At 39.6% G+C, this 27,764-nt stretch overlaps 1 protein-coding gene across 1 annotated transcript in view; it reads right to left on the reverse strand.

Moving 5' to 3' along the window:
• The window catches only part of ZMAT4 (zinc finger matrin-type 4), a gene marked incomplete at both ends in the record, with an annotated part of 210,295 nt that overhangs the window by 83,244 nt on the left and 99,287 nt on the right, over positions 1 to 27,764 (reverse strand). The window contains one exon of the mRNA XM_079779624.1: positions 9,817 to 9,973. Coding sequence (XP_079635750.1) covers positions 9,817 to 9,973 — 157 coding nt within the window. The remainder of the gene's footprint in view (positions 1 to 9,816; positions 9,974 to 27,764) is intronic.

Genomic DNA, 27,764 nt, shown 5'->3' on the forward strand with positions numbered 1-27,764 from the left:
GGCTCAGTGGAGAGTGTAGACCCATGGACCAAGAGGATGCTAGTTTGATTCCCAGTCGTAGGGGGCATGCAGGTGGCCGCCGATAGTTGTTCCCTCTCATCATTGATGTTTCTATCTCTCTCCCACACCCTTCCTCTCTCTCTAAAATCAATAAAAACATTTTTTTTTCAATCAGTAGATATAAGCATATCAAGATTATGGCAAAATCTGGTTATAATTTCCTCTATTTAGTTTTCATAAATGTTTTGAATTTTAGGCCTACTTGAGACATTTGCTATCACTCAAATCTTATAGCTTCTCTGGAGGGCCTCTCCATGCTTAACAAGGGAGAGACACTGAGTTTTCCTCATTCTCTAGTCTTAAGGTTCTTCCGGAAGGTACATCTTTCTAACTTTCCTCTGTGCCAAGTCTCATCTGTACACCAATCCCTATCTCAGTGCCACCTCATCTTCTCAAAGGTGCATGGCCCTGGAAAATGCTTCTATTTTATATGTGCACCCATACCCCTGCCATTCTCTCCTTGCTGCCTCTCCCTCGAGATCATTCATTATCTAGATCAGGAGTCAACAAACCTTTTATATAAAGGACCATGTAGCAAATATTTTAGTCTTTGTGGACTGTACGCTCCTGACACAGCTACTCGACTCTGCCGTTGTAGCACAAAAGCAGCTTAAATGGAACGCAAACAAATGCATGAGACAGTGTTCCAATAAAACTTTATTTATGGACACAGAAGTATGAGTTTTATATGTTTTCCATATGTCACAAAACATTCCTCTTCTAATTTTTTTAACCATCTAAAAACATGAAAATGATTTTTGGCTTTCTGACATACAACATAGGCAGCATTAGGTCAAATTTAGTCCTCAGGCCCTATTTTGCTAAGTGTACCCTGTTCTAGATCACTGGTTCTCAAGTGGGGTCAGCCTTGCCCCCCACGAAACATTTGACAATGTCTGGAGACATGTTTTATCATTAAAACTAGAGAGGTTCTCCTGACTTCTAATGAGAAGCAAGGGATACTGCTAATCATCATGTGATACACAAGACAGCTCCCCACACCCCAATGAAGAATTATCCAGTCAAAAATGTCAATACTATTGAGATTAGAAAACTTGATCTAGATATAGGATTCCTATGAGATATTGAGAACTCCCCCTAACAAATCCCCATAAGTTATATAGTTAGTAAGGCCTTATGTAAACACCTCTCTTCATAAATTATTCTCAGAACTTTCCAGGTGCAGTTATTTTATTTTTTAATATATTTTTATTGATTTCAACAAGGACGGGAGAGGGAGAGAGAGTTAGAAACATCAATGATAAGAGAGAATCATTGATTGGCTGCCTCCTGCATGATCCCTACTGGGTATCAAGCCTTTAACACAGGCGTGTGCCCTTGACTGGAATTAAACATGGGACCCTTCAGTCTTCAGGCTGGCCAATGCTCTATCCACTGAGCCAAACTAGCTAGGGCAAAGTGCAGTTATTTTAACAGTTCTTCAGTATACTCTTGTATTTGTACATTTTCATGGTGTGTTGTGCATTGTAAATCACAATATTGTGCATATGTTCCCTCCTCCTACATGGTAATACTGAGAAGTGCAAGGGCGTCTTATCCACCTTTGTATTCCCACATCACAGGATGTTTGTTGAGAGGAACTGAGGAACTGAGCTAAGAAAATAATGAAAATAATGAAAGGAAATCTTCAGGCTATGAACTCTCTTAAAGCAGGTACCAGATAAGGAAACTGCAAAAGCTGCTTCTATCCCTGACAGTGGACATTTGCTGTCCTGGGTGGTCAACTGGCAACAAGGTGCCATGCTGGATGTAGCATGAACTAATTTTGGCCAGAAAGCCTGGCGGGACTGCAGCTGGTTGAGGCTCCATGCAGTGAGAAGCGCCACTACAGGGGTGGGGAATCTTTTTTCTGCCAAGGGCCATTTGGATATTTCTAACATCATTCATGGGCCATGCAAAATTATCAACTTAAAAATTAACCCGCTATATTTGGTCAGACATTTAATTAACTCACCCATAATGCCTTGGCAGGGCCAGACCAAATGATTTTGCAGGCCTAAGAAGGCCCGTGGGCCAGATGTTCCCCACCCCAGATTTAAAAGCAGATAGGACTTCCTGCACCACTCCTGGAGGAGTTGAATGGCAAGCAGCTGTTGAACTTGGAGTCAGAAGCTAGAAGTTGTGTGGCATCACATGAGGCAGGGCAGTTGAGGTCACAGAGATGATATGTATTTGGCAGAATACCTAACTCTGAGTTTGCTCAGCCTTGCTTCCATCTGACATACCCAATGCCCCTGGGACTCCTGACTCAGCTTCCCTCCCAAACTCCTGATTTTCTCTCAATCAGGAGTTTGCTCTGCCTTTCTCACAGCTCCTCTCTGTCCCTACCCTATGCCTCTGAATATGCTTCTCCCTCCTATGTTTTCTGGTATCAGCTTGTCTACACCTGGATGTCCAGGCCAATACATATCTGGTTCCCTCCTGGCACACAGCCAAGCCCCTGGCACACAATGCAAAGCCTCAGGGGCCAGCCTCTCAGACACTCAGACCATTTCTCCCATCCTCCAACTTAACCTCTGCTCAAATCTGGTCTCCTGCTCACTCCTATTAGCTGCCACCTGTCTCCCCTCTCTGCCCAGTCGCACTGGATTAATGTCTCATTTGGCAGATTTCCATGGCTGTTTCAATTCTTCTTCTCCCCAAGGTTTCTGAGACCTTGTACCCTGTCCTATGTTACTACATTGCACTTATCCTCAGGCAGGAAGGGAACAGCAGGTTACATTCTCCTGTCACTGTCTGTGAGGAAGAAGAACATGGCAGTCCAGCTGTGTACAGAATGTAGCAGAAGAATCAGTGTGGAGATGAGGAGCACTTACAGACCACAGGGGAAAGGAGACTCACCCAACGGGAGCAACCTCGTACAATCCTATATAATAAAGAGGTAATATGCAAATTGACCATCACTCCAACCCACAAGATGGCCGCCCGCCACAAGATGGCCAGCAGGGGAGGGCAGTTGTGGGTGATCAGGCCTGTAGGGGAGGGCAGTTGGGGGAACCAGGCCTGCAGGGTAGGGTAGTTGGGAGGGACAAGGCCAGCAGGGGAGGGCAGTTGGCGGCAATCGGGCTGACAGGGGAGCAGTTAGGCATCAATCAGGCTGGCAGGCAGAAGCGGTTAGGGGCAATCAGGCAGGCAGGCAGGCGAGTGGTTGGGAGTCAGCAGTCCTGGATTGTGAGAGGGGTCCCAGATTGGAGAGGGTGCAGGCTGGGCTGAGGGACACACCCCCCCCCATGCATGAATTTCATGCACCGGGCCTCTAGTAGGCAATATAATATTTTAAGTGCAAAATTATACAGCACAGAGTTCAGAGCAGAGTAAATAAAAATAGCTTAATTTCCTAAGTGGACAGAGCTAACTTTTACTAAACTCTGACTATGTGGCACTGTGATAAGCACTTTGTGTTTATTAATCAGCCGGTGTAATCATCATGGAAATCATTTGATATAAGTAATGGCATTATACCCATTGTACAGATTAGGAAAAGGAGGTTCAGGCAAGTGAAGTCCTCAGCTAATAAAGAGTGGGACCCAGATATGTCTGACTTCACAGCCCACACTGTATTAACTGCAATTTCTAGTAGGCAGGAGGGACTCCAGAGATTGGTTGAGACTTGAACTGAACCTTGGAGGATGGAAGGTGTTTAAATCCATGACAAGAAGAGGAAAGGGCATCTTGGATATAGGATACCAGCAGGAAAGGCACTGTGGGCCTCTGGGTACATTTTAGAGTGTGTATTGAGAAGACAGAGGAAATAGGGTTGGAGATAGAGAAGAGCTAACTTGTGCAGCTCCTGTGAACTAGAAAGACTGAGTCTGGATATCATAGGAAACAGTCACCAAAATGTTGCACAGTACAGTAATAAGTTGTGTTTGAGGAATAAGACTATCACACAAAGATATACTCCTGCCCCTCTGGTAAGTCCCTGACAACAGTTACATCAGTGTTCCCTGCGTGGAATTTGAGCTTCGCCAGGGGGAAATGTGTGAAATACACATGAAGCAGTACCCTATTTGGCCAAGTATTTACTTAGGTCATTGTATTAGTTTTCGATAGCTGTTATAACAAATTACCACCAATTTAGTTCCTTATAATAACACAATTTTATTGTATTACTATTTTAGACATCAGGAATCTTAATTACATATGCAACCTTAATTCCTCTCACCATGCAACTCATATTCACAGGTTCTGGGGATTAGGATGTGAAGATTTTTAGATACCACTATTTGGTCCCCTACAGTCAGTGATCTTGCCTTTGGGGATCCATCAAAGGCAGACCTAAATATGTCCTTACAGGTCAACCAGGCAGCCACTTGGAAAAAACCACAGCTCAGTGCACAGGAGCCCAGAAAAGCAACCATGAAGTGCACAACCTGAGGGCTCTGTCCTCTCCACTCTGTTGGAAGTACTCACCTTCACCCAGAGTCAGCTCCCTGTGAGCAGTCTCTGGGGCTAATCCCAGCTTAAATGAGCAAGATTGGAGCAGCCTGATCTCTGAAGTTTGGCATTAAGCTTCTAGCTCTCTTATCACTTATGTTTCTACGCTGATAACAGCCTCTTCTGTATTCCTGACATCTATACCCTTTTCTGGGCCCTCATTATGGTGTCTGGTTCCTTGTTTTACCCTCTAGATATGACTTACTCTGGTCTCTACTTGCCAGGCCCCAGGCCCAGATCCATGGTCCTGCCCCCAGCTTGGTGGCTGCCTCTCCCTCCTGACAGGTTTTCTTAATGCCAGAGCCTGTTTGTCTCCTCAGCTCCACGGCCATCCCCTGCCCCTGAATTCACAGTCTATGCTCCCCATGCCCACCAGCACTGTCTCTCTAATGGGCAGCTCCAGTGCCAGGCTCGCCTCAGTTCATAGAAATGATCCCAGAAAGATTTGTCTTGAAGGAATAACAACAGAATGTCCCTATATGCTATTCCCAAGGTAGTGTGTGAACAGCCCATGTTAATCAGGAAGTCAGAGGCTCTAACAGAGGAAAGGAGCCACATCCCTTATTAACTCATTTACCAAATGCTCAGAGCACCTTCTAATTTTCTTTCTTTTTTAAATTTTTTAGTGTTGGCACTATTGTACATGTCTCCCTCTCCCCCCGCCCCTTTGCCCACCTTCACCAAGCCCCCACCTCCCAAAAGTGCTTTTAAATCTATTGTTTATTCTGATAAGGGTCAGTAAGATCACTTCATCCACAATTAGAATTAAATGACAGATAAGAAATCTGAGGTTAAAAAAGATAACAGAGCTACTAAAGATTATATAACTAGGCAGAGTTAGAGCCTGAGTTCCTTCTCCTGACTCCCAGGCCAGTATTATTTCTGCTATATTATGTCAGTGGGTCAAACCTGTAGATTCTGGAGGGGAATCTCAGGGTAGGAGGAATTTAATGTCATTCAGGCTAACTATATAATCTAGGGACTTTAAATGGCATGTATGCTAATTAGGCAGGAACCCCCTCAGAAAATGCCCTGCCAAGTGATTAGCAGCTCCCACAGCTACACATTTTACCTTTAAGTATCTCTGAATATTAATAAATTCTTCCTTAGCTTGAGCTCAGAACCAATTTCCCTCATTTTCTACTCACTCATTGGTTATATTTGTTGCAACCAAGCACATACATGCATGTGCACACTCTCACACACATACACACACAACATGAATATTTCTCCTGACAGTCTTCCAAATGATTTACCCCTGAGTAATCATTTTTCCATGCTTAACAACCTTTGCTTCCTTCACTCTTCCTCCAATGAGAGGATTTTCACGCTCTTCATTGTCTGGCCTCTGGCCTCTGGCCTCTGAGTCTCCCCTCAATGCTCCTCGTAGTGTGACATGACTATGGCAACCTCCCTCTGGCCTCTGATCTCGGCAAGATCTCCATGCTGAGGTCTGCTGACCCTGAAAGAACACGATGAGTCAAGAGTCCTCCCCCTGCTCTCATCTTGCAGCAGGATCTAGAATAGCATGAACTAGAACAGAGATTCTGAAACACACTAACCAAGAATTGAAACTGGTTTTTGTTCCAGTGACTCAGGAATTCTAGTAAACATGCACCCTGGAGAAGACAACTAAAATGACAGCTAATTTGGCAGGATACCCAGCTGATGCGTGAGCCCAAGGCACCGTGAGTCGGAGGAAAGGTAATGATTCACAGGCACCAATTGCTCACCCTCAACACATGGAATAGCTAGGAGAAGCAATGAGTCGTGCTTCAATTATTCCTGCCCAGAAAACACTACAGTTCAAAGAGCCCATTATTCATGGAGGGGCAGCTTAAGCAGCACACCTGAGCAGGAGAATTGCTTCGCTCTGGATCTTGATTCACTTTCTTGAGTTTTATATGTGTTTTTTTTTCCCTTTTTGTTTTCATTATAGAGGTAATTTGAAGCCAAGCTGGTTGATTAGGCAGAGCAGTTCCTAGATGTGCACAGGGCAGCCACCGTTCAGAGGGTGAAGTCTTTCAGGAACTGCTGCTGGGCTGGGCTGCAGGAACCATGACAGGAAAAGGGCTAAAGGGGCTGCACGGAAGCTCAGGAAGCCCGTGGCCTCTGGATAGCATTTCTGGTGCCTCTTGGTCCTTATCCTGTACTTGTAGTAACTGAATTTGTGCTTGAGACCAAGCCCTCACCTATAGCCTAGGTCTGGGAACCAGGTTTTTGACATGTTCCTTATGCTTAATTACCAGCCCAGTGCTCTTAAATAATGACGCCCTGCAACACTTTTAACAGCCCTTCCTTTCCCTAGAACCACACGAAGGCAGCCAGGACCTCGCTTCCACCTGCCAGACTTTCCTGATGCTGGTGCCCTGCTCAAGCCTCTGCAGGACCTCCGTGCCCAGACTCTCCATTGCTAGGTTCTACCCTCCTTAGCAAGCCCTCAAACCCCATCCTGTGCCACACCTCCCTAGCCTACCCTCTGCTTCCACTTTTACCTAAGGACTCACCTCTCTCTATCAGGATATACTGCTTCCTTTGCTCACTGCCAGCAGCTGGGTTGACCCTAACCCAAGCCCAGGGACCCATTTCACTTCCCAAGCCCTTCAGGTCTATCGGATGTTGCCACTTTGCAAGATTCTTTCTGCTTGAAGCATCATTAGAAGAAAATGGAGAGGATAAGCTTCAGAAGAGTGACGTGCAGCCTGAGAACTCTGAGCAAGGTGAGGAAGGGGGATGCTGCTTCCCACAGCCCCACACACAGGTAGCGCTCTTCCACCCACCCACCCCCATTCTCTGCTTGCCTACCCAGCAACCTGATTTCTGCCACAGTGAGGACTGGGCCAGTTCTATGGACACCAAAGCGAAGGCACTGCATAAAGATTTTAGCTTAAGTGCTTTTGATTTTTCTTGTGGAATATTGATGGCAACTAACAAATTACAGCCAAGTTCTATTTACAGCTCTGAGGGTATTTGAATTCAGGAAAACACACTTGCACTTGGCGATCTTGAGGATATATTTAAATTCACAAAGAACTATTTTTGCCATGTGGTGATTTTTTTCTGCAGAAATAATAACTCTCCGTTTGCTACTTAATGTGATAAACAATGGTACAGCTCCTCTTCCATCTCTACCTCTAAACTTAAATTTAATAGCAATCCTCTGCTGAGGCAGAGAGAACAAATGAGCTAGTTGCTCATTCATGGAAAACAGAGAAAATTTTTCCAGGGACTGTTTCTTTGAGGTGTCTATTTTAAGAGATTTGAAGGGGTGTAGGTTACAAGGTGAGTATCCAACCTTTTAAAGAGCAAGAATCAGGAATTTCAATCAAGTGGTTGCTTATCAAATGCTCATACACAGAGTATGCCCCCAAATAGGCTGAGCTTGTCACCAGATTTCATGTTTCACAACCCTATCCTATATCTGAATGTCAAAGCCACCTTTGCAAAAACAGTATTCTTTTGTTAGACTAAGTAGAAAAATACAGTGAAAAGATTTCTTGCTATTCTCTAAGTAAAAGAAGATCTTTCTCCTAAGAAAAACAATGCTGAGGATAAAAGCCAAGTATTGTTTTATACATTCTCCAAATTCCAAAATACCATTTAAAAAAGAATTACAACCCACGATTTATGCACGATTCATTAGACAGCAGGATAAAATGAACTGCTAAATTTTAATTGCATTGAAAGAATAGACATCATGAAATACACCCCCAACTTCTTGGGATTATAACCTATTCTAGTTAACATCTTCACCATAATGTACGCCTTGTTCAAACAGCCTACCTTGATTAAATTAAAACAGTATTTTTAGTTTTGTGCTTTGATAGACTCCTGAAAAAAAATATTTAGTTAAGCAATTAGAAGGCCAAATGCTATCAATATGTAAGCTTTTTATTGTGAAAGTTAATAGGTTGAATCTCATTAAAAAAAGATGAAATGTTGCCATTTGTTAGAGCATTGATGGACCTTGTATGCTCATTGAATAAGCCAGATAAGAAAGGACAAAAAAACGTGTGATTTTATTCAATTGTGAAGAAAAAAATACAAAAATGAACATACAAAAAACAAAAACAAACTCATTCATACAGACAATAGATTGGTGGTCACCAGAGGAGGAGTAGAGAGAGGGTGAAATGGGTAAAGGGGGTCAAAGGTGCAGAGACAGATAGAAACTAGACCTTCGGGGTGGTGAGCACCTGAAATTTATGTAATGTTAAAACCAATGTTACCTCAATAATTAAATAAATAATAATGGATTATTGAATTTATAGCAAATAGCCTGGCCCATGTGGCTCAGTGGTTGAGCATCAACCTATTAACCAAGAGATCATGGTTTGATTCCCTGTCAGGGCACATGCCTGGGTTGTGGGCTCAATCTCCAGTGTGGGGCATGCAGGAGGCAGCCGATCAATGATTCTCTCTCATCACTGATGTTTCTCTTTCTCCCCTCTCCCTTCTTATCTAAAATCAATAAAAACTATATTTTAAAAAAATGTAGCAAATAATATTTAACATCTAAAAATAAGGATTTAAGATTTATATTTAAAACACCTTATTCTAAATAGAAAATTTCTTTAAAAAAAACCCACCAACTCAGATGTCTGCAAACAAAAATGTTTTTCAGCCCTAACCGGTTTGGCTCAGTGGATAGAGCATCAGCCTGCGGACTGAAGGGTCCCAGGTTCGATTCCGGTCAAGGGCATGTACCTTGGTTGTGGGCACATCCCCAGTGGGGAGTGTGCAGGAGGCAGCTGATCGATATTTCTAACTCTCTATCACTCACCCTTCCTCTCTGTAAAAAATCAATAAAATATGTATATTTTTAAAATGTTTTTCATAACTGCAGTTTTCCTCTTCCCTGCAAGATACCCCGCACCACACAGGCCTGGGAGGGAATGTACCCACTACACCCAGCACACTCTCCGTTACCATACTGATTGCAGACTGAAGCTAGGGAAGAACAGTGTTCTTTGCATAATAGATATAATATCTTACATAACATACAATAAGTATGACAGACAACATCTTGCAGGAGGTAAACAGCCTTTCAGGAATTGCAAGCTGCCAGATTACAGATCTAAAGGAGCCAGGTTCAGAAAGAGCACCTGCTATTGGACTTAACGGTCCATGACAGTAAGGTTTGCCGGGGGTACCTGCCCCCTCCCTTTAGGTTTGGAAGGACATCTGCTTATGAGTCTCCGATTCTGGCAGCCACTACTGAAGAGGGAGCAGAATTAAGGAGACAGGCACGCTGCTTGAACTCCAGCGTCTCCCCACGATTGCGCATCGCACACATACCTGTGGCCTTTAGTGGAGTTTTCTCTCCTAGCAACAGCTTTAACCTTTTGGCATGGATTTTGCCTTGATAATGGGAGTCGGCCACCACCGCTGAGGTAAAAGACATGTTGCAGAGTGTGCAGCACTTGTTCTTATCAACCATATCAGCACCACTTCCCTGTCAGGGGAGGAAAAAAAAAAAGATAACATTAGAGAGAAGCCCAAGTCCTAAGATGTCTTTATTCCCATTCCATTCTGTCGCAGATGAAACTGACCACAGACTTTCTTATGGGAATGTCTAGTTTTTGCTCTGCAATCTCTTTGTGCTTCATGATAAGCATCAAAACTTAACTCAGTTCCTGACTTCACCCCACATTTATTTAGTGGCTGCTGCTGCCAGGCACTGGGAATATAGGACAAATGTTCAGATAGGAATTACCAGAAGAAAAAGGAGCCCACAATTAGGAGAGAACATATTGTGTCTGGCGCCGTGAGGAAAACAGCCTCTAATTGCACCCATTATACTCATTAAAATAGGTAAAATATCAGAGTTCGGGTGACCTGAATTATTTAGCAGAAATTATCATTTGACATTCAGCTCTGCCTTTGACCAATTTTAGCATCACCAGGCTACAGGGCCACGTGTTCAAAGAGAATTTTTAAGATTTATTTAAGGGCTAGAACATTTTTCATAATTAATTTGTGTATCTATAAGCTCTGGTGACCATGCTGGCAGAATTTTCTATGTGAGTTTGTGTAATTTTTCTTTTCTTCACGAAGGTGATTAAATGCCACACACCCCAAAACTGAAATCCAGCTTGATTTTTATTCTTTTGTATGTTTTGATGAAAATGAAACATGAATCAGAAAAAAATAAATCCTTTGTCAGACCATGTGACCTGGCTATTGTGCACACATCATCAATTGCCTATATTTTGCCAGGGGAAGATTAATCCATTGGCTCCCCTCCTGCCTAGTTGGAAATTGAGGGTAAAGTGGACTCTCAGATAAGGAGTTAATCTATTCCTTAATGGAACAGCAATAGCAAAGCGTCTCTTTGTTAGCGCAGGCCCTGGACGAGTCTCTGGCCCCACAATAGAAGCTTCTCTTATTTCTAGCAAGCCCAGGGAGTGCAATTTAAAATGGCATGGGGAGAAGGATTAGGGTGAGGATGGGATGGAGAAAGGGAATTATACTGTGTATTTTTTTGCATAATAATAAGATGTCCAGACTGCTGGAGAGAGTATTGCCTTACAAATTATGTGGCAGAAAACGAACTCTTCCTTCTTTAAGACATTAGTCTGTAATTTCTGTGATAATTAGCATTCGTTCTTGGGAGGAGTGGTGTGTGGTGGTTGAGGAGGGTGTGAGTGTGGGGAGGGTATGTGTGTTCCAGGGGCTGGCTTGTAGTTCAGGGGAGGAGGGGAAGTGAGAGACTTCAAAAGGGAATCTGTGTGATTTGGAGTTACAAAGCTGTACCTACTGCAGTTTATTCTCTTGATCTTAGAATATTAAACCTCAGAGTGTCATCCTTTATTATAGTTAATGAATCAGGTGTGAGGGAATGTACTGCTGGGGGTTTGGGGAGTCAGTGAGAGAAAATGGATCCTGTGGAGAGAGAAGGGGCTCCCCAAAATGTCCTCTCCTGGAAAGGGACTCACCTTAGGGCAGGACACCTGGGTAGTCACTGAAAGCTGTGCCCACAGAGTGTGCCCTTGCTGAGCATTTAAAGTCAAGTTGCTTTGAGTTTTCCTCCCATTGGAAAAAAAAAGCCATAAACGCCTTTACACCCTTGTGTGGTCTACAGTGAGGACTGACTAGGCCAGGCAGGAACGGGGAGAGTTGGCTTCTCCTCACCTACCTCTCCTACCAAGCCCTAGAGCTGACACATAACCCGTGGAGGGGGTAGAGCCCAGGAATACCCAGAAATGACAAATTGTGGTGTCACTAAGGGTTCAAGACCAGTAAATGAGGAGGTGATAGGCCAGGAGGGATGAAAGACCCAACCCGGTACTTTCCTATTATGTGCTATGTGTTAGAAGATATCAGTGCTACATTAAATAAAAAATAAAAATAATGGAAGAGAGGTTTTTAAAATGAAAGGAGTAGCTTGAATTACCAATTTTTGATCTATTTATGCATGATATGCCTCAAGGTATGTAATTTTTCTTAAAATGAGGCACAAGATCATAAGCCAAAGCCTAAACCCACAATCTATAACTATGTGGAATTTGCACATCCCTGCTGCTACTTCCAGTGAAAGTACAGCCAAACCTGGCCACAGGAAGCAGTCCTTCTCTTGCTTGAACTTTAATGAAAGGCCAGAAACCCAGAAATAGGGGCTGGTATCATGATGTGAAGTATACTCAGAACTAATTTCCAGGGCAAAGAATTGGCCTTAATGTGGATGATGACCAATGGATTTATGTCATTGATTCATTCAACACATTTTTAAGAACCTACTAAATATTAGATTCTGTATTAGATAAAAATGGCACTCCTCTCTGTTACCAAGGACGTTGAGACCAGGAGACTTGGAGAAGTCAGACCAAAAAATAAAAATAAAAGTATTATAATCAAGGAAACAGAGTCTTCTCTTGGACTTACATCCTCCTAATTATAAGGTTAAAGACCATTAAGATAAGTCTATCTGTGTGGATTTTTTTTTTCTTCAAACCTTTCTCATGCCTGGAATGCCTTTCCTCATCACCTTTTGTCTAATTCAGTCTTTTCAGAATTTGTCTTCATGGCGCAGTTTAGTCATCACTTCCTGAAGGTGAAGATTCTTCTGACCTCTCTACTGTTCTGCAGAAGTAAGCATTGACCTTGCGGTCTTCTATCTGTCCTGTACATAATTCTTTTACCATAGAACACTAACTAATGCATTTATTTGTTTCTATATTTGTTTCCCTCATGAGCCTATAAAATTCTTTTAAGATCATGGAAATAATCTCACTGATATTGAAGCCCCAGTACTTAGCAGTACTTAGCACAATGCTTGCCAGACAGGGGGACCTTTAGTTGTTTACTAAATGAATGGAGTTCTGGGTTGTTTTGTGGAGTTAATAATTTGAATGACATAAGGAAAAATGAAAACAGATAACACATGGGGGTCTTGTTATTATCTAAATTCTTTCAGACTGACAGGAAGATAACTAGAAAGAAAAACCAGAGGTATCAACAATTTATTCCTAAATTGAGGGTTTAAGTAAGAAATTTTCCCCCCAAATTTGTTAATTTCATCATAGTTTTAATATATATTCTTAGATTTCTGCTTACCTCGACAATCTCATTCACATCATCATATAGGAGAATCAAATAACAATAGAAAAGGAGAACCAATCATTATGAAAGTAAATACCATAGAATGTGGTTATGCCATAATTATAAACAAGGGACAAAGGAAGTTTGGGTACTTGACAATAGAAAGCCTATGATGCCCTGAGAAGGTAGGTGGCCACTGAGGCCAGCAGAACATGCTTACAGGATATTTTACTAAAGGAGCCAATGTAACTCACATGATACAATTGTAAATACCACCTCTTCTGACTGCTTTAATGACCTTAGTAAAAAACAACTACTTAGGAAAAAATCTAAATATTAAGCAAGTGCCTGCAAAGAGATAGAATTTAATTGTGTCTTCTTGGTTATATAAATTCCCAATTAATGGCTCTTTGCAACTATAGATCATATAATCTATATTAAATTCTCCCACTGTACCCAGAGCAATGTTGATAGATTGTCCAGGGTAGAACTCCATAACGTTTGATGAACTGACTTCAATGAATACATTTAAAGTTTCTGGCTTAAAAAATTGAGAATGGCCCCAAGCTATCAAGTAAATGAAGAGGAAAACTAAGTTGTCTTAAAATATGGATTTCAATGTAGAGGCAATAATTAAGTCAGACTTTTTTAGTGCAATGTCCACATTGCTGAATATATATATATATATATATATATATATATATATATATATATATATATATATATTTGTAGATTATCTTAAGTCTGCTTAGTCAAAGCATTTTGCAAAGCTAAGAAGTTTTCAGAAGAACTCAATCACAGTGAAAAACCCTAGATGATTCCACCCAGAAATCTAGTCCCAGAAGGCCTTTCTCTTTAAGATTTCTAAAATTTAATTCAAATAATTGCCTTCATTTTCTTATACTTTAGATAAATATAAAAAGTCTAAGAGAGAGACTTTCACTTCCAGAATTTCAGAGTAAGGACTTCTTTGAAACTGCTCCCCAGCAAACAACCATAACTAGTAAAAATGACTTCTTGAAAAATAATTCTTTGAAGTCTCTGGAAATTTTCCTAAGAGCAAATGGCAAATTAAGAAATATTTATTTAAGAAAATATACTAAATTTCAGCAAGAACTTCACCTACAACTATCTATCTCCCCATCAACCCTCAGTTCCACATGATGGTTGGGTGGGGTCAAGGAAATAGAGCTCCTTGACCCATCAGCTCCCAGTTAAGGGATATCACGAAGGAAAGGCCACCTAAATTAATCACATTCTCTTCATTTATAAGATGAAAAAGCTAAATTTCTGGTAATGTAGCCATGAAATCGGGTACTCTCTTCTTCCACTCACCCTTATTTATAAGACAGAAGCTCTATCCTAAGCAGAGCAGGCTAAGAATATTGTAACTCTGATTGCCCTTGCCTCAGCACACATGCTTATCTGTCCATGCCAGGACAGATAAGCTGAGAAGACCAGAGGCTGCCAGCTCTGCCAGCTAATGAAGCAAGGCTTTCACTCTGAGAGAGTCATGCCACTGTCCCTGTCCCTAGCTCTAGAGCACCAATGAAGAGCTTTTATTTTTCAATAAGACCAGAAAGAGAAAAGTAAGTCCATAAGAACAGAGAGCTCATAAACTCTCCCCAAAGGAACTGACTTTATTTGAAATAGAGTCCAAGGGTGCTCTAAAAACCAATGGAGATTTTGATGGTAACTAATTAAGACAAAGCAGATAGCTCCATTAAAGCAATAAGGTAAACCATAGGCCAGCTAGTTTACCAGAGAGGACCAGGAAAAAAAGACAGCTAAGGACAGCCATTCTGGAGTCAGAAAAACTTCAAAGATTTGCCTCAAAAACTAACTCTACAAAAAGAAATGAATTTAATTAGATCAGACTATGGAGCATTTATATCCTAGAGCACTGACAAAACAACTGAGCAATTATCGTGCAATTAGTAAAACCTACATTCTAGGTATGATTCCAGCAGAGATAGGCAATTTAACAGGGGTGACCAAAGAGACAAAGGGAATCTTTTAAAACCTCTGTCGTCACACAGTGACTATGCACATTCCTAAGGCTGCTCCTCTGAGCAATGATATTGGTAGCTGCTCATTGTGTAGGAAATAATTATTAAAATAGTCTAGCCAAGACATTGGGCAAAGAAATGAGCAAACAAAAACAATCCCTGGAGGATGAGGGAATAAGAATGCAGCACTGATACAATGTATTACCTAAATATCCAGTTTCAACAATAGCAACAAACTTAAAAATGTGAAAAAAGAAAGAAAGAAAGAAAAAGAAATGTGAAATCCCTATGCAGAAGGGAGGGGGGAGGGGCAGATGTTGGGTTTAACTGGCAAAGACTTTGAAACAACGTCAAAGATGTCAAACAATCATAAGTGTGTTCAAAGAATTAAAGGAAATCATGTTTAAAGAAGTAATGTAATGTATGGTGCCAATACATTATCAAATAGAGAATATAAATAAATAAAAAATTAAATCAAAGTTCTGGAGTTAAAAATATAATAATTGAAATAAAAAATTCACTAGAGAGTGCTCATTGGTAGATTTCAGTTTACGGAAAAAAGAATTAGTAACTTGAAGATAGATCAATAGAGATTATGTTATTGAAAAAATAGAGGAAAAAATAATGAAGAAAATTAAAGTGTCAAAGAAATGTGGGACACCATTAAGAACACCATATGCATAATATGGGAGTATCAGAGGTGAACAGAAAAAGAAAGGAGCAGCAAACAATATTTACAGAGTTAATGACTAAAAACTTCCCAAATATTTAGAAAACATTTATCTACACACCCAATATTTTTAATAAAATTCAAGTAGGATAAGCACAAATGATCCACACCCAGCTATATCATGGTTGAAATACTGACAGCCAAAAGCAAAGAGAAAATTCTGAAGCAGCAGAGAAAAACAACTCCTTAAATTCAAGAGAACAAAATAAGATTAACAGCTGACTTCTCATTAGAAACAATGGTGGCCAGAAATTAATGGAATGATATATTCAAAATGCTGCAAGGAAAAATCTATAAACTAAGAATCTTATATCCAGCAACCTTATATTTCAAAAAATAAATGAAATAAAGACATTCAGAGCTTTTTTTAAACTGAGAGTAATTGTTACTAGCAGATCTATCTTACCTGAACTACTAAAAGAAGGTCTTTATACTGAAGACAAGTAACACCAGACAGTAATTTGAATCTCATGAAAAAGCAAACCAAAAATCACCAGTAAAAAACCTATCTAATAATAGACAAATATGCAAATTGACCGCACCTTCGCTACGCCCAAGCCACGCCCACCAGCCAACCCACACCCACCAACCAATCAGGACGAATATGCAAATTACCCCAACAAAGGTAGAAAGAAGCCAAGAGCTGCAGAAGGGAGCAAAGCTGCAGAGAAGCAAGCAAGCCGGGGGGAGGAGAAGGGAGGAGCGGAGGCGGGGCCGGGGGAGAAGGAAGTTGAGCAGGCAGGGCTGGGGGAGAAGGGGCGGGGCTGGGGGAGAAGGGAGGAGCAGAGGCGGGGCCGGGGGAGAAGGGAAAAGCAGGCGGGCTGGCAGAGAAGGCGGGCCGGGGCAGAAGGGAGGAGTGGAGGCGGGGCCAGGGGAGAAGGAAGGAGAGCGGGCTGGCGGAGAAGGCGGGCCGGGGGAGAAGGGAGGAGCGGAGGCGGGGCCGGGGGAGAAGGGAAAAGCAGGCAGGCTGGCAGAGAAGGCGGGCTGGGGGAGAAGGGAAAAGCAGGCAGGCTGGCAGAGAAGGCGGGCCGGGGGAGAAGGGAGGAGCGGAGGCGGGGCCAGGGGAGAAGAGAGGAACGGAGGCGGGGCTGGCGGAGAAGTTAGAAAAGCAGGGTGGCTGACGGAGAACGAGGGTCGGGGGACAATGGAGGAGAGCAGGCAGGGCGGGGTAGAGTGCAGCAGGAAACCCTATTGCAGGATTTTTCCTGCAACGGGAACACTAGTAATTATATAATTATATAAAACAGAATATAGGCATATGTCTTCTTTCTTCCCTTAACTAATTTATGAAGTATATGTATGAAGTCACATGTAAATATTTCTATAGTTGGGCCAATAACATATAGAAAAATATAAGGCATTTGACACTAATAGCACAAAGGAGGTAGGTGTCAGCAAAATTGTACTTGAGTAAGAAATGACACCAGATTCTAATTAAAATTCACAGAAAAAAATGATGAGAACCATAAAGGGTCAATAAGGTTAACACATTAAATATATATTGGTCTCATTTCTTTTATAAACTTCTTTAAAAGATAAAATTATGTAACAGTAATTATAACAATATATTGTTGAATTGAAACATACAGATGGAAAATGTACAACAATATTAGCACAAAAGGAGGAAAGATAGAAGACAGCTATACAGGAATAATATTTCTATATCTGGCTTAAATTAAGCTCATTAAATCTTAAGTAAATTTTGATAGGTTGAGAATTATGCGGTAAGCTCCAGAACAACCACTAAAGAAATAATTTAAAATAATATAATGAAAAATCACTAAAGAAATTAAAATGTTATAATACAAAATATCCTCTCAATTCAACATATAGTTGCATAGGAGAAATAAGAAACAAAAAAGACAAGATTCATTTAAAAAATAAAAGTAAAATGGTATACATAAATCTAACTGTAGGAATAATAACACTAAATGTGAAAGTATTATAGAATATAATAAAAATTGAAATGGTAAAGCTGGATAAAAATGTGATCAATCCATACGTTGCATCAGGAGACACTTTAAATTGAATGATACATGTGGGTTAAAATAAAAGGATGTAAACATACACCATGCAAACAGCATCCATAAGAAAGCCATAGCAGCTATGCTAATATCAGATAAAATAAAATCAGTAAAACAAAAATTACTGTTAGGGATAAAGAGGAGCATTTTATAATGATTGAAGTGCCAAGTCTTCATGAAAATATAACAATCATATACATACATGTATAGTTACAAAATATATGAAGCAAAATCTAACAGAATAGAAGGGAGAACTAGGTAATTCTATAGATGTCTATTGAATCTAGTTAAGTCTTCTCTTATCTTTGATTTTCTTATCAACCTTCTGCATAATTGTTCTACCTATTATTGAAAGTGCAGTATCAAAGTCTCCAACTCTTATTATTAAAAATTACACCAATTAAAAAATGAACTAAGGATCTGAATAGACATTTCTACAAAAAAAAAAGATATACAAATGGCCAATAACAACCTGAAAAAAAAATGCTAGCTATCATTAACCATCAGAAAAAATGCAAATCAAATCACAACAAGCAACCACTTCATAACCACCAAGATAGCCAGAACAAAAACAAAAAAAGGTTAGTAATAAAAAGTATTAGCAAAAGTGTGGAGACCTATTAGCAACTCTCACATACTGCTGGTAAGAACGTAAAATGGCACAGCCACATTGGAAAACCATCTGCCAGTTCCTCCAAACTTTAAACATGGCATTATCATATGATCTAGCAATTCCACTTCTAGGTACAATCTTCATTATTCACACACATATGAGTTTACCTGTTTGCAAATATTTATTTGTAACTCCAAATCAATACTGTGTCATTTTTCTGGTCATTTATAGATACATGCAATGTGGCAAAAAATTGAGTCATCTGACACTCCCATTCCCAGCTGAGGTTGAACAAGGCCATGGTCTGCCTAGTTTCATCTCTCAGAATGTAAATAGTGTCTTTTCATGGTCTACTTCATGCCACGTTTTTTGCTTTTTGTGCTTTTTGTTGGTGATTTTGCTGCTTAAAATTACTCCCAAGGGTAATGCTAAGCTACTGTCTAGTGTTCCGAAGCACAAGAAGATTGTGATGGACTTTAAAAAGAAAATACGTGTGGTAAATAAGCTTCATTCAGGCATGAGAAATAGTGATGTTGGTTATGAATTAAATGTAAATGACCTGACAATACTGTACTTCTAGAATAAAAAGGAGAAAATTCCTGATGTGTCTGTGAGACCACTCCAGAAAATGCTAAAGAGGTCAATAGTACATGATGAAACCATGAAGTGGCGAAATTTGTGGATTCATGAGATAATGACTGATAAGAAAAAGCATCCTTATAAGGTTAAAAGCCAGTGACATTTACCATATTAACTAGAGTCAAGAAAATGTTAAACCCTTTTCAGCTAGTGTTTTATTATAAAGAAATACTACATGTAATCAATTATTTGTAAGAAGTATATATTAAATAAGACATCTTTAAATGGAAACACACATCAAACAAGGTTATATATTGATTGGTTGGCAAGTCTTGTAACCAGCGGCTTACAGAACTTAACCCTATATTTCCTCGAGGAACAATGGCTCAGTATTTGCTAATTCAGTATTTAGAGTCTGGTATTTAATTTTGAATGGCTCAGTATTTGCTAATTGGTGACTTTATAGAACATAAATATCATAAAAAATGGAAATCAAATGTATATTTCATTTGAGAAAAATAAAAATATATGTTCATATAAAAAACAGGTACATAAATATTCATAGCTGTATATTTCATAATAGTGCAGAAGTGAAAACAACCCATTTATCCACATTTTATTTACCTGAAGGATAGGTAAATAAAATGTGCTATATACATACAACTGCCTATTATCAGTAATAAAAAAATAAAGTACTGATAAATTCCACAACACAAATGAACCTTGAAAATGTTATACTAAGTGAAAGAACGTAATCATGAAATACTATATATTATATGATTCCATTATATGAAATTTTTAAAGTAGAAAAATCTATAAAGACGTAAGTGATTGTCTAAAAGTAGGGGGATGAGAAGGGAGAGGTCAGGGCAAATGAGGAGCAACTTCTAACAGGTACAGGGTTTCTTTTTTGGTGATGATAAATTTATTATGGTGATGGATATACAACTTTGTGAATAATCTAAAACACTTGAATTGAACACTTTAAATATGTAAATTGTATGATACAAGTAGTATTTCTCAATAAAGCTGTTATAGAAAAAGCCTAAGAGGTGCATTTAAACGATTTAGAAAGCCCAAAGAAATACTAAAATTTGAAGCATAAATTTAATTTTCTTTTCTTGAAATCTTCTACTTGGAAGCCAAACCCATTACAGAAAGGGAAAAATAGAGATAATTATTTTGCTTATGTTGTCTCCCTTGTAGTATATAGAATTCCTCTAAGCACTAACTGGACATTCTTGGAATTCAGATCACTGGCTAAAGACATTTCATGGTTATACTGGAACTCTAACTGCAGCCACTACTGAGCTACACCTAAAGGCAAGAGACACCTCATACCCACTGCTAGAGGCAGAAATAACTGTATCTCTTAGCACATACCTGGTAGTAAGATTAAATGTTCAATCAGTGCAACTAATTATTGTGTTATGTATGTTGTCTCTTATAGTCTGGTATTTAATTTTGAAAAGATGCAACAAGCAGGAAAGAATTCTCCTCTCCTCTACCACTGCAGTAGGAACAAAAGACCTACAGGGCATGCTTCCTGACTGACTACCGGGTCCTGAGCAATCTTGTCTCCCACTGTCCTCTTTCACACATCCCGTTCCACTCCATACTAGATAACAAGAAAGCTATCAAAGACTACTACAGTCATGACACAAGGACTCAGGGACAAATTTGAAGAGGCTTCCACTGATGAAAGATGGGAAATGTTGAACTTCAAAAGAGATAGTAATTTTGATTGACAAAACCCATTAAATTCATTTGTTCACAAGGATATTTCTTAAAATCCTATTTGGTCAACTTTGCAGAGTAACAGTCAACCAATTCCTTAATTGAAAAATTGGTAAATAAAAGGAAAGAATGAAGCAATTGTTCTGCCTTTTCTATAAAACAAACAAACAAACAAAAAACAAAAAAACTGCAGCACAGAATACCAATTAGTAAATGAGGAACTATGCGTGTTCAAAATTATTCCAATTAATAAATGAAAAATAAATAATAGAATAAAACAATTATTTAACCTCCAATGAATTACTGGTTTTAAGGCATTGAGCATCAATACCTGCTAACATCACAAAAAGAGAGACATTCAGATATCCTGTGCCTTTGGATAAAAGAACTCAACACCACTCACTGTCTGGCCAAATGCATCAATCTCAAATCCTATCAAGTCTCTGGATCCATCTGCCAACTTGCAGGGAATAGAAAGAACAGAGAAATGTGTTGAGTGGGACCAGAAATACATAACCAGCAAAACCTACACTTGAGAAAACTCTATAGGGAAAATGGCCCCAAGTTCTTCTACAGGTATGTTATAAAGAAAAGAAAACAGTGGAGAAAGAATCTGCAAACTCGAATAGATGACAATATACATCAAGTTTTTAAAAACTGGGCAAGACTAACCTATGATAATTGGGAGGCACACTTTGTCATAAAACTAGACACACAAAAAACAAAAACAGGGAAGAAAATTGTTCTGAAAAGGCAAGATAGTGGTTACTTTTGGTGAAACAAAGAGGGTCCAGATAAAGATGGAGCAAACAGAGGAGGTCCTGAGATGATGGTAAAGACCTATTCTCTTGACCTGGGTAGTGGTTACAAGAGTGTTTGCCTTAGAATTCATTAAGTGATGGACCTATTTTTTTTAATTTTGTGTCTGTGTTTTATTTTTTAATAAAAGGTTTAAAAAAAGATGAATTCCTGTTTAAAATGCACCTGGCTAGCAGCCCTAAGTGTCTCCCTAAGTATGAGTCTAAAATATTAATGAAGACTGAAAAAGATGAAAACACACTAAAAATTAATTTTATAGACCATCTGATGCCTGAAGTTAAAATGAATTCCTACCTGCTATAAGGTATGAGGAGTTCAACTGAGGTAAGCCCTTAAAGTAGAATAATAGAATTTCCCTTACAGTGTAGTAGGGAGGATTAAATCAATTTATATGTGAAAAGTATTTAGAAAGGTGCCTGACTTAGAGCAAAAGGAATATAATGAACAACATAAACTGATGAACAAAAACAGATCCAGAGACACAGAATCATCAATCAGACCATCAAACCTCAGAGGGAAGGTAGGGGAGGGTGGGGGGTAAAGGGGAGAGATCAACCAAAGGACTTGTATGCATGCATATAAGCTTAACCAATGGACACAGACACCAGGGGGGTGAGGGAAAGAGTGTGGGGGTTGGGGGGGGGGGCAAATGGAGGGATAAGGACACGTATGAAATATCTTAATCAATAAAGAAAAAAAAAGAATAGGCTATTGTTTTTATTACATGCTTACCCAGGCTTGCTTGTCATAAAAGAGAGACTCTTGAAACAAAAAATAAAATGACACTATCTGCCTCACCACTGTTCTCATCCCAGACCAGATTTGTAGGAGGGGGTGGGGGCAGGGGGACTGAACAGCTATCCTTTATCTATCATTTTGTTCTTGAACTGATATAACATTGATTGCCTATCATCTGTCCACATCTATTCTGTGACATTCATTCCTAGTTGTCATCTGGGCAGAGAAATGCAATTGATCCACTATACACTGGTGAATGTAGCTTCCCATCTCATCAAAAGCAATGGGCCACAGGGACAGAGACAGATAAAGCTGCAGTGGCTCAGCACCCTGGGAATCACAGCTTTAACACGAGGCACTGACTCCTAATTTTGGAAACTAGGCAGCAAAGGTACAAAAGGATGGCACCAGAAAAACAGAGCTTGACTGTCAAGTTGAACTTGAGGAAACTGGGAATTGGTCAGAAGCTGTGCACATCAAGCCACATCTAATAATAGCTCTAACGAAGGGATTGAGAATTAGCCAGTCAGATACCAGGAGAAGTCATCGTTTCTCACATTTATTTATAAAATTAGAGGCCCGGTGCACAAAATTTGTGCATGGGGGGGGGGGGGGGAAGTCCCCCTCAGCCCAGCCTGCACCCTTTCCAATCCAGGACCCCTTGGGGGATGTCCGACTGCCGGTTTAAGCCTGATCCCAGGGGTCAGACCTAAACCGGCAGTCGGACATCCCTCTCACAATCCAGGACCACTGGCTCCTAACTGCCTCACCTGCCGGCCTGGTTGCCCCTCACTGTGCCCCCGCAGGCCTGGTCACCCCACGCAGCCTGCTGTTCGGTGGTTTGGTCGTCCCTCACTAAGTCCCCTGCCGGCCTGGTCATCCCACACAGCCTGCTGCTCGGTCGTTTGGTTTTCCCTAACTAACCCCCCTGCCAGCCTTGTCACCCCACGCAGCCTGCTATTCGGTCATTACTGTGAGGACATCCTGACCAATTTGCATATTACCCTTTTATTAGTATAGATTGCTACAAACTTAACCACTGGAAGTTGGGGGGAATTTTTCTAAATTTCTTCTGCAAGGAAAAAAGCCCATATTAGAGAGATGAAATCATTCTAAAAATTAAAAATGAGAAGTGATTTAGCCTAATATAAGAAAATATTATAAAACGCTAATTTTTAAAGTGGGTTTCTGCTACAGAAAGGTGCAAGTTAATAAAACAAAATTAGAGCAGAAACAGTCAAACAATACTTTCAAATTAGTATGTAATAAAGGGGAATTTCAAGTCAGTGAGGAAAATGACATTATTCAATAAATAGAATTAGAAGACTGAATAACAATTGGAGGAAAATAATAAAGCCATAAAATAACTAGAACATATAGAAATATTTATATAATCTTAGGAGGTGTTAAACTTTTTTAAGCATAAAATGAAAAGCAATTCAATACAGAAAAAAAATACATGTACTCCATTACATAAACTTTAATGTGCTCTGTATCAAGAAACACCAATGAAGACATTTAAAAGCAAATGGCAAAGAAAATTAACCATATATATTTTTAATGCTTATCTATATAAAGAGCACTTGTAAAACACTAAAAGAAAGCTAGTCACCCTCCCCCAAATTAAGTAGAGAACATAAAATAAAAATGTATAGAAGAAATATACATGTTCAATAAAAAGTATGAAAAATATCTATCTTTACCACTAATCTAAGAAACATACAAATTTTAATGAGTTGTTTTTTCACTCATTAAATTGGAAGCTTTTGAAAAAAAGTACCTAGTATTATGAAAGTTGAACAGCAATGAGCATTCTAAATCTCTGTTGTGAGAAAGATGCAGCCCTTATGAAGAGAGATTTGATAAGGTGTATCAAAAACCTTACAGACATTTCCTATGGACCCAGAAATTTCATTTCTGAACATTTATCCTATGGAAAGTATCAGAGATTTGAGTAAATACCTACAAGGTTATTTGGCTGATTACAAGAGCAAAAAAATGCTTACTGAAAATATCAGAGGCAAATTCTTGAACAAAATGTGGTATGTTAGTTATAAAAATAACATTTAATAAAACATGGTATATTACATATTAGTGGGATAAAAACAGTCATTAAATGAAAACAAAGCTATTAAAATCATGACAGATGATATTAAAGGACATGGAATATGATTCCTGAGGCTAGGCTCATTCATTTGATATTTTTAAACAGGTATTTATAGAGTGTCAACTGTGCACTGGGGACAGTGCAAGGAACGGCCCAGGTGACAGCCCCTGTCATAGAGCGTACCTGATCATTGGGAAAGCTGGTAATCATAAGTAAGTGAAATATATATTGTATTTGTTATCATTGCTAAGGAGGAGAGAAAAATAAAAATGAAGTGTGAAGCTTGTGGGAAGAAGTGTGTGAAATTTTAAAGTGATCCAAAAAGCCTCGTTGAGGAAGGTACTTTTGAATAAAGACTTGAAGAAGTAAAGAACTGCTCACACACATATCTGGAGGAAGAGCATTCTAAGTACTGGGAACAGCTACTAGAAAGACACTGAGCATGAGGCTGACCAATGTGTTCATAGATTAATTAGCAAGAAGACCGGAGTAGCAGTAGGTCAGGATACAATGGGAGGCATGGTGTAAACCGTGCAGGACCTGGTAAGTCATAGTAAAGACACTGACTTTTATGCTGATGAGATGCAGAGGATCTACAGGCAACAACCAGCACAGTCTACACACACACACAAAAAAAAAATTTAAATATATGTAAATATATATTTGCATACGTATGCATGGGTTTTATTTATTCATATATTCCTAAGGTAGGGGAGGTAAAAAGAGTGAAACAAACTAGAAAGGCATGACTTTAAATATTTAAAAGTTTATATATGTACATTTACATAAAATTAAACTTTGTTTTTTATAAATTGTCTAAACACTCCATATTTACTATGTGTTCCTTTTTAATGAAAAAAATAAAGTTTGAAAAACATATTAAAATATTTTAAAAAGAAAGAATGAGCAAATCTCTATTCCCACTATTTTGGAGGTTGTGAGTTAAAAGGAGAGAGATTATGCAATTTCAGATGAGATTCCTTTTCAGCTCTTTGGGAAGAAACTCACCAAAGATGAGGCAGATCTAAAGGGATGTGTCAAGTAAGCAGAGCCACCAGCATGAGCCGCCTCAATAACCTGGGTCCCCTGCGGTCAATTTCCACATCTATTTAAACTTCCCAAAAAGCTGCAAGTCTAGCAACACCCTGACCTGACAAGGCATGAAAGGAAACTGCCAAGGCAGCAAGAAGTAGCTTGCTTTCTGCCCAAATCTTCAAATGCATGTGGTTGTATGTCTTTACCACTCCAAATGCCACTTCCACTCCTCAACTGCCTACAGAGAAAACAATCAGAAACAGACACTTTTTACACCAGTTCCCACAGCTGTCTTTATCATCACAGCACTAGGAAACTAAAGAACGAACAAAAAAATCATTGGAGGCCCTGGCTGGTGTTGCTCAGTTGGTTGAGTTGGTTGGTGCGTCCTCTATACATCATGGGCTCGATTGCCAGTTAGGGCACATACCCAGGTTGTGGGTTTGATCCCCTGTTGACTAATGTCTGTCTCTCTCTCTCTCTCTCTCTCTCTCTCTCTCTCTTTCTCTCTCTCTCTCTCTCTCTCCATCTCTCTCTCTCTCTCTCCATCTCCTTTCCTCTCTCTCTTCAATTTTTAAATTGTGGTACCCAGGTCTGCAGGATCAGCATCACCGGAGAACTTGCTGCAAATTCCCAGGCCCCTACCTAAGAGCTGCTGCATCAGACATTCTTCCCATAGGACCAAGCGCTCTAGGGGATTCTGCCCTATCTAAAGGATGCCCTAAATACACTGCAGTTGTTTCCTTGGACTCTTCCTGCCTTTACTTAAGGGAAAGTCAGTTTGATTGGGGTCACGTCTTCATTACTGTCTTTTGCTCTATGGAGGTTTCTACAGGCAGGGTCTCTTCAACATATCAACACCTAGCAGGCTCATTTACTTTGCTAGCTGGTTAGACGGGCCTGGGGTTGGGTCAATTACAATTCCTCTAATGCAGGATGCAGACAGACCACATGCAGATCTATTTTTCCCTCTTATTCTCTCAACTACAAGCATACCTATCAGGGTGAAGTTGTTTCGCTGGTAAATTAATCTCTGTAGATATAAAACACTGTCTTTCTATCACAAGTTCTGAGTACTTTCTTTTAACAAGGAGACCAGCTGAAACATTCTGTATCTCTTTTATAATCCTGTAATTTTATCTTTGATTGCTCAGTAATGCCATCTTTTCCCAGTAGGGTGGAATCATGCTTTTGCTATTAAATCTTGCACACACTGAAGGCCCTTGAGTCCCAGTTTGAAGAGGCCAGATGGAAGGTATTCTGAGATTCTCATTTACCATTTAATATGTACTTGGTCTCTGATGCAGACTGCATAAAAAGGTCAGAACAAATCATATTCACAAGTTTTTCTGTGTCAGTTCAACTAAGCAACCTCTACCCAAAAAAATACCTTCTAGTGAGAAATATGCAAAATATAACATTCAATAATAATGTGTATTCCTTGAAAAAATCCCATAGTTATAACTTCAGACACTCTTTCAACATCAAACAGGAATAGAATTTAGCAGAGTAAGTTTACTGTGAGTATGTTCCTTCTTATTTAGTTTTTAAATAAATCTTTTATTTTGGAATAATTTTAAATATATAGAAAAGTTGTGAAGATAGTACAGAGTCCCCAGATTCCCTGCACTCAGCTTCCCCTAATGGATCATCTTACATAACCATGATGCATTCTTCAAAACAAGAAATTAATATTACTATGACCTAAACCCCAGACTCTATTCAGATTTCGCCAGTTTTTTTACTCATATTCTTTTTCTGTGCCAGGATCCAATTCAGGATAGCATACTGCATTTAGCATTTTGATTCTCAGTTCTCTTTTGCTCATTCCTGCCAGCTTCTGGATTGGAACTTCATATAGAATAGCCACTTATAAATAGCTGTTAATGAACTAGCACAGCATCCTATGTTTCATAACTGGTAGCATTTCTGCTCTACACATAAACCAACCCTTTATGCAATGCCACCAGCCTGCCTCAGAAGGTAGGCTGGCCTTACCCAGACTTTGGCGCCCTTTTAGGTAGGCCTGGAGTTGGAGCAAGAAATCCATTTGGGATCCAAATGAACTGGACAATCTAAACAAGCCCTACTGATTCCTATTCCTGAAGATACAAGTAAGCCGGTGTGTTGTAGGCCAATTCTTTGTAACAATACTTTCCAGATGGCCAGAATGACAAATGATTTAGAAAAGTACAATCATTAATTATTGAAAAAATTACTATGTGGTATGAAGAAGGTCTGGGCAAAGGTGGGAAAAACAGAAATTATCCATGGGATAATTATCCAAGGAGATAGAATCCTCTTGACAACAATC

The sequence above is a fragment of the Cnephaeus nilssonii genome (genome assembly GCF_951640355.1).
Source record: "Cnephaeus nilssonii genome assembly, chromosome: 8".
Taxonomy (NCBI): Eukaryota; Metazoa; Chordata; class Mammalia; order Chiroptera; family Vespertilionidae; genus Cnephaeus; species Cnephaeus nilssonii.